Genomic DNA, 8,433 nt, shown 5'->3' with positions numbered 1-8,433 from the left:
ACAAACAAGGAGTCCATATCAACTTCAACTAATCCACAAAGAGTCCATATCAATCATCAGTACTTTGTTCCTATCACATCTCCTGTATTAGATAATATCCAGTTCAATTTTATCTGAATAAAAAAGTGTTCTAAATCAATACAGAGATAGAGTTCAAGCAAAACAAAACTGTAGATTCAGATATGGTAACCTCAGAAGCTTACCTCAAGTGTATTTTAACTAACAGTTAACTTATCATACAAGTGTCATATCAATGTAGGATTCTCAATCCCAACAATCTCTCCCTTGACACTTGTGTGATCAAAACACCAGTAATCAAAACACCTGCATTAACATACAAAGTACCAGACCAAAAACACTTGAATGAAACTCCCTCTTAACATGTGAACTCCCCCTTAATGGAACAACCTGCATTCTATAATCAACCAAGAAAACTACAGTAACAAATCACCAAACCTGTAGACATACATTATGCAACCTGCAGTAAACAATCAACCAAGCAACCTGCAGACACATATATGCAAGAAACCACATGCTAGACCAGATAACAATATTCCAAACAAAAACAATCAACCACCAACAAAACGAACCAAATTCAATGTTTCCCAACCCAAAATCTCCCCCTGTTTTGGTTACACATGGGGTCAATGTCTCCCCATATTTTGAAAAGCATGAAGAATATCAGCACATTCAGCAACTTCCCTTTGTAAAGTTTCCAACTTGTGACGCGTGTCAACATGGTGAATCCCTTCACACTCAATTCCAAAATCCACGCGTTCCATGGCATAGTCCAGCTTTGAAGCAAGAACATGTTTGGATTCGGAACGTTCAGTTAGCCTGGAGGAAACAGTGGCATTCATAACATCCATAGCAGATTCGGCCTTGGAGGTAACCTGAGCATGGAGATTCTCAAATAGAGAGTTCAGCTTGGTAACCTGCTCTGTGAGTGAGGTAACCTGTGTTGTGAGGGAAGTAACCTACATTGTCAGAGTCAAAATCTCTGTAGAAACCTTTGCAGATTCTTGAGCAACTGATGGAGGTACTAGAGCAGCAGAAGAGTCAAACACTCTAGGCATTTGAGATTGACTTCTCAAAATGGTCTTTGCAGTGATTGGAGGCCTAAGTGGCAAAAAATTTGGTGGTAAAGACACACCCTCAGACTCAAAGATCTTGGTCAAAATGACCCCATAAGGCAGTTTATAGGATCGGTTCCTATTTGACTTCACAAACATGATTTGATTGGAAATCAGGGTAGGCAAACATATGGTCTTTCCAGTGAGAATGGCATGAAGCAAGCGACAATATCTCTCGGTTAACTCACCATGATGTTCAGTAGGCAACAATGTAGAACAGACAAACATATTCAGAAGCCTATGATTGGGTCTAAGAAACCTACGAGGTAACTTATCATGAACAATCTCAAAACCTCCTTCGCATAGATATTAATAAATGTCATTCACAGGTGGGTCAGTAGGAGGATCAAAAACATCAAACTTAGCATCAGGGACAAGAGGAATGTTCAAAATTTTAGAAATTTGGGTTTTCGAAAAATTGAATGTAACACCCCAAACAAAACCAGAAATTACCCCTAGTTCCTCATCATCAAGTTCTCTATCTTACAGATTTGCATAAAACTCCCTAACTAACAGAGGACTTGCCATACCTGTTAAGTCGACAATGGGGGACCATGAACGAGATTCGAAGACATGAAACAGATTAGGGTCATCTAACTCAGAGAAAAGAAATTTTCTTTCAGTGCTGAGAGCACGGCACTCGAAGTGAGCATCAAAGAAGGCTTCAGCATCAGTGGTGGAAAACCTTTCCATGGGTGGTTCTCGTGGCTTCTTTGACTTCTTCGGCTTCTTCAGAGGTCTCTTCGATTTTGCTGATGAAGAAGGCTCTGGAATCTCCCGTTTTCTTTTAGCTATGGAACTCGATAGAAAATAGGGTTTTACTAATTGAACGGAAGAGAGATAGAGATGAAATAGGAGTGAGAGAGAGAAAGCAAACTGATAACTTGCTATTTGAGAGAGAGTAGGAAACTGAAAGATGTATCTCTTCAATGAAACCCATTCCCACACAACTCCTCATTGTAGGAAACCGTGAAAGATGTATCTATTCAATGGAACTCACCCATTCCCATGCAACTTGCCTTTTTGAAAAAGTACCTCTTTAACTGACTTGTCAGTTTGGACACAATTGCAGAAATGTCTTTGGGTCAGAATTGTGTAGACTTTTGAGGTTACACTGCAGCTTACTTCTCAGTTGGCCAATCAACTTGAAAATTTTTCTCACCTAGACCATAACTAGGCTATCCCAGAGAATTAAAACCACATAAAAAGTATTCAAATAAAATAGATAATCAAGAGAAATTGGTTTCAAGAATGGAACTTTTAGATTTTGATACTCAGTCAAATGAAATAAACAATGATTGGAAAGACTCACCATAAGATATGTTCATGAAATGGACTTACTATTCCCTCAACATTTCCTTGAAATATGATGCATGTTATTCGTTCTTGTGCATCTGTGTATGAATCTCAACAATACTGGTTAGATCAAGCTATACATAATATTAGAGATAGACTTTTCAGAGGTTGTCAAATCTAGATCCGTTAGTACTTTTATGTACATACAAGCAACTTACAAGATTACCCACTTTATTTCAAGAGGTGAAACCTTGGATTATATGGCGGCTTTTACAGTCACACTTAGGTAGCTCTTTTTATTTCAAAAGATACATACCTTCTTTTTTTTTTATACCTTTGACGTAGCCCTTTCCATTTGTGTTGCTTGCATCAAATTTCCCAAAGAACTGTTCAATAGACCTATTAAATCAATTCTCACACAGTATGTTAATCAGACTTCACCAGAAGAGATTTATGAAATACAATATATGACTAATAACATGATCTTTTCAATTCTATGGACGGATTAGCCCTTTAACAATAAACATATGCGGAGGTAACATCAAACAATCAATGCTATAATCATCAATTAAGAATTAAATCACATATCCCAATACTTGTTACCTCAAGCTTACTTGGAAAATCTATTCTATTTTGATTACCCCTAGTGTTTTTCTTAGGAACAAAAACCTTTGCGTGTCTAGAGGTTTTGTAAAAAATGTCGGCCAATTGATTTTCAGTAGCTATGTACTCAAGTTTCACACAATTGCTTTCAACAAGGTCTCGAATGAAATGATGACGAATGTCAATATGCTTAGTCCTAGAATGTTGAACAGGATTTTTAGAAATGTTAATAGCACTCATATTATCACAAAATATGGTCATACTTTCCTGTTCCAAACCGTAGTCAATGAGCATTTGTTTCATCCAAAGTAATTAAGTACAGCAACTTCCAGCAGCTATGTATTCTGCTTCAACTGTGGAGAAGGAGATGGCATTCTGCTTTTTGCTATGCCAAGCTACCAAGTTTGTACCTCTAAGTAGAAACATCCACCTGAAGTGCTCTTTCTATCATCGCTGCAACCTGCCCAGTCAGTATCTGAGTAACCTGCCAATGACGTATTAGTATCCTTTGAATAGAAAATTCCGAAGTCTAGTGTACCATTGATGTACTTCAAGATCCTTTTCACTATCGAAAGGAGAGATTCCTTGGGATCGGCTTGGTACCTAGCACACACACAAACACTTAATGCAATGTCAGGCCTACTTGCAGTCAAGTAAAGTAAGCTTCCTATGATACTCCTATACAAAGTCTGATCCACAGACTTTCCAATTGTATCCTTGCTTAGCCTAATGCTCGGGCTCATAGGAGTTGGAGCTGGTTTGCTCAAGGCAACATTGAATGTCTTCACCAAGTTGCTTGCATACTTGGTTTGAAAAATGAATATCCCTTCTTGGGATTGCTTCACCTGAAAACCTAGAAAATAGCTTAATTCACCTACCATACTCATCTCAAATTCAGATTTCATTAACTCACCAAACTCTTGTGACAAAGAAACAGAAGTGGATCCAAACACAATATTATCGACGTATATTTGAGCAACCAAAATATGTTTGTGATCTTTCTTAACAAAGAGTGTCTTGTCAACAGTTCCTTTTGAAAATCCTGTACTCAAGAGAAAATTTGTGAGTCTTTCATACCAAGCCCTAGGGGCTTGTTTCAAACCATACAAGGCACGATTAAGCTTATACATAAGTGATGGATGAATTGGATCCTTAAAACCTTGAGGTTGCTTAACATATACTTCTTCGTTTAATAATCCATTCAAGAATGCACTTTTCACGTCCATTTGAAACAACTTAAAACAAAGTAAGCTTACTATAGACAAAAGAATGTGAATGGATTCCAAACGAGCAACAGGTGCAAATGTTTCATCAAAGTCAACCCCTTCAACTTGTGTATACCCCTTTGCAACTAATCTGGCTTTATTCCTAGTAATCAAACCATGTTCATCAGTTTTATTCTTGAAAATCCATTTTGTCCCAATGATATTGGAATTTTCAGGTTTACGAACTAAAGTCCAAACATCATTGCGTGCAAATTGATTTAGCTCTTCATGCATTGCATCCACCCATGACTCATCATTTAAGGCATCCTTAACATTTTTGGGCTCATATTGAGACACATAGCAACAGTAACTTACCTCATTTTGAAGTTGCCTTCTTGTCTTCATGGGGGCGGTTATTTCTCCAAGAATGAGATCTTGTGGATGGTTCTTCTTTACTCTTTTAGATGGCTCAAGAACGTCTGGGGTAAACTGCTTCACTGCTTGTGTTGATGTAGGCTTTTCCAAGGTTACTTCAGTGGTTACAGTAGGTTCTGCTTGTGGAGAGGTAGCCTGCTGTGAAGTTACATCGGTACCTTCAGAATCCTTTTCAGCACTTGTACTTAGCCCATCATTTGACGGCTGAAATACATTTTCCCTGTCCAACATCACTTTCAAACATATCATCATGTATAATAACATTTGCAGATTCCATCATCGTTTTGGTTTTGGTATTGAAAACACAATAAGCTCGACTATTTAAGGAATATCCCATGAAAATACCTTCGTCACTTCTAGTGTCAAATTTACCAATGTTTTCCCTATCTCGAAGGATAAAACACTTATTTCCAAGTACTTTGAAGTGTTTCACCGTGGGCTTCTTTCCTACCAAGAGTTCATAACATGTGAGTTTTGTTCCAGATCTCACATGAACTCGATTCGAGATATAGCATGAAGTGTTTACTGCTTCAGCCCAAAACCTTTATGCAACATTCTTTGCATGCATCATAGTTCTTGCCATTTCTTGAAGCACCCGATTCTTCCTCTCCACAACACGATTCTACTGAGGAGTCTTTGGGGTAGAGAACTCGTGTTTGATTCCAAAACATCTGCAAAAAAATTGAATGTAGCATTTTCAAACTCAGTTCCATGATCTGTCCTAATTTTAGTCAAATTAAAACCATTATCTTTCTTTTCATTTTCATAGAAGGATTCAAATATTTCAGTTTTGTCACGCAAAAACCGTACCCAAGAGTATCTTGAAAAGTCATCTACCACAACAAGAATATACTTCTTACCTCCGAGACTTTCAACTTGGGTAGGTCCCATAAGATTCATGTGAAGTATTTCAAAAGGTCTTGAAGAGTTTACACTACTTACCTTCTTGTGTGGTACCTTGGTTTGCATACCTTGTTGGCATGGACCACACATACCTTTTGTTGAGCCAATCCTTGGCATTCCTCGTACTACCTCCTTATTTGACAATTTCTTCAAGTCTTGATAGTTGAGGTGCCCAAGTCTTTCATGCCACAACCTGTCTGTGGTAGAAATAATAGAAGAATTGCATGAAAAATCAGGTTCAGTTGGGATAGTATAGTAGTTGTCCGAAGATCTCTTAGCCTATAAGATTCACGTATGTTTGTCATTGTAAATCCTGCAAAAGTTACCTTTCCACCATCAAAAGACTTGAAAGATGTGAAAAATGATTTGTTACTGCTCATGTGTCGTGAACAGCCACTGTCCAGGTACTAGGAATTGGTTTTGAATGTAGCTAACACTGTCTGGACAAACATGCACCTTGATTCTGAATTCTTGACCCATTGTTTATTAGCTTGAGGTGCTTGTGTAGGCCGTTTTGCTTCAGGTAGCTTTCTGGGTAACCTTTCAGGTAGCCTGTCCTGAGTTATATCTTCAGCTAGCGGTTGAAACCTATTAAAGAAATTTTCCTTCTGCATTTGCACAACATTAGTCCTTCTAGACATATATGACATAGGTATCCCATACAATTTATGACAGTGTGGACGAATATGTCCCCTAACTCCATAATAATGACAAATGGGAATGAACCTACCTTGGTCATACCTTTGTGAAATTTGTCTCCTATAAAAAGATTGAGGATGGAATGATTGAGCTGTGCGGCCAAATCGATAAGAATTTTCATACCTTAACGGAGGAGGTGCTCTTCCAGTTTTAGCATTCATCACGTTTGGTCTATTGCACTTTCGATTTTCTTGCTCCAAGGTCCTAGAGGTGGAAGGAACAAACTTCACACATTTTGGGGTATTGTTTTGCGCACCCATTTGTGAATTTTCACCTATATCGTATCCAAGTCCAAACGTCTCCTTACTTGTCCTTTGCATATCAAGTATGTTCTGTAAATGATTAGTACCAGATTCAAATTTATTGACATTAGAACAAACCTTTTTCAGCATGCTTTTTCTTTTTGCTTCAGCCTCTGTAAAGTAGGCTATATCAGAGGTTACATCAGGTTTCTTCAAAGCCTCTAGCTCAGCTATTTCTTCTTTCAACTCTATGATTTCCTTTCTGGCTTAAGCAGTTCTTACACTAGAAGTTCCTTCTCTTTAATAGCTGTGTGTCTTTCCTTTTTAGCCTTGATACCTTCCTCAACCATGTCTTCATAGGCACTCCGAAGCTCACATATATCAACAACCGAATCATCTTCTTCTGAGCTTGTTTCGGATCTTTGGTCGCTTAAGGTTAGTGGAAAGACTACTAGAGTATCCTTTTCATCCTCTGATTCAGCGTCAGATTCTTCTTCTGTATCATCGCTCCAAGTGGTCTGATAAGCCTTCGGCTTCTTTTTCCGATTTGCACACTCTTGAGCAAAATGTCCAAATCCTTTACTCTCAAAGCATTGCGAAGACTTTGGATCTTTACTTTTCTTTTCAGCTTTGGACGATGAAGATTCCTCCTTCTTGAAATCCTTGGAGTTTCTGTTCTTCATGAATTTCTTAAAACTCTTTGTTAACAACAATAATTCATTAGCAGTATCATTAGAATCATTAGTAGAGAGATAAGCAACACCTTTTGATTTTTTAGGTTTTAGAAAACTTGCCTCAAAAGTTTGTAGTGAGCCAACTAGTTCTTCTACCTTTATTTTATCAATGTCTTTGCTCTCTTCAATTGCTGTCACCTTCATTGTGAATCTTTTAGGTAGAGATCTGAGAATCTTCCTTACTTTGCTTGATTTAATAGGTTCTCCTAGAGTAAATGATGTATTGACAATATTGCTCAACTTTGCATAGAAGTCATCAAATACCTCATTTTCCTCCATCCTTAAGTTTTCAAACATAGTGATAAGTTGTTGAAGCTTTGACCTTTTAACTGTATTGGTTCCTTCGTGTGTCACCTCCAACAGATCTCAAGCTTCTTTTGCCTTCTCACAGTGTGAAATCCTACGAAACTAAAAAATACTCAAACCAGAAAATAAAGCATTTATTGCCTTACTGTTCCAACCTGCATTTTCAAGGTCAGCCTTAGTCCAATTCTCAGAAGGTATAAGAATTTTGTTACCATCATCATCCATGGACTCAGGTACATTATACCCTGTCACAACTGACATCCAAACTCGTTCATCAATGGACTTCAAATATGCCCTCATGCGAGCTTTCCAATATGAGTAGTTTGATCCATCAAATTGTGGTACCTGATTTGTTGATCTAGGTTCCATCGTTGATCCTGCTCCGATACCAATTGAGAATACAATATTCTTTTCCCAAGATTGTTAGTCAACGTAATATGAAATCAATGCGGAAAATAAACAAATAAGAACACCACAAATTTAACGAGGAAACCCTTATTGGGAAAAAACCTCAGGTCTATGAGCGACCATCCTGTCAAAGCAATCCACTATGTGAAGAAAAGCTTACAATCTATCGTTACCTACGACTCGATCATACAACTTGACTCAGCGTATGCTTTAACCCTAAATCAACACACCAATGATGATTTGCAATTGCTATTGGCGCCTCCAAGAGACTTTGTACTCAAAAACGATCCAGGTAACTTCTGAGCTAGCCTATGTAGGTTACTTCGAAACAGTGCAGTCTTGCTCTTCTTCTTCCTCTTCTTATGGATCAGTCAGAGAAATTAATAGAGCAGCACTCAAACACGAAACTCACACTCTCTCATAATAAATACAGACACGAATCACTCATCAAACATCTATGAGAGTGGAA

At 37.9% G+C, this 8,433-nt stretch overlaps 1 protein-coding gene across 1 annotated transcript; it reads right to left on the bottom strand.

The window, feature by feature from the left end:
• Window positions 1-1,442: 1,442 nt before the first annotated feature.
• LOC120014180 lies at window positions 1,443-7,529 on the bottom strand. Its single transcript, XM_038866100.1, has 14 exons — window positions 6,854-7,529; window positions 6,655-6,782; window positions 6,317-6,606; window positions 6,032-6,208; window positions 5,902-5,971; window positions 5,268-5,854; window positions 5,018-5,214; window positions 4,192-4,905; window positions 3,968-4,074; window positions 3,443-3,877; window positions 3,033-3,299; window positions 2,764-2,815; window positions 1,664-1,924; window positions 1,443-1,615 (listed from the first exon to the last, which is right to left on the bottom strand). Exons 1-14 carry the CDS (start codon window positions 7,527-7,529, stop codon window positions 1,443-1,445), a joined length of 4,134 nt encoding a protein of 1,377 aa, XP_038722028.1.
• Window positions 7,530-8,433: the final 904 nt, after the last annotated feature.

The sequence above is a fragment of the Tripterygium wilfordii genome, chromosome 14, assembly GCF_013401445.1.
Source record: "Tripterygium wilfordii isolate XIE 37 chromosome 14, ASM1340144v1, whole genome shotgun sequence".
Classification (NCBI taxonomy): domain Eukaryota; kingdom Viridiplantae; phylum Streptophyta; class Magnoliopsida; order Celastrales; family Celastraceae; genus Tripterygium; species Tripterygium wilfordii.
This window is presented reverse-complemented; position numbering and strand designations above follow the sequence as displayed.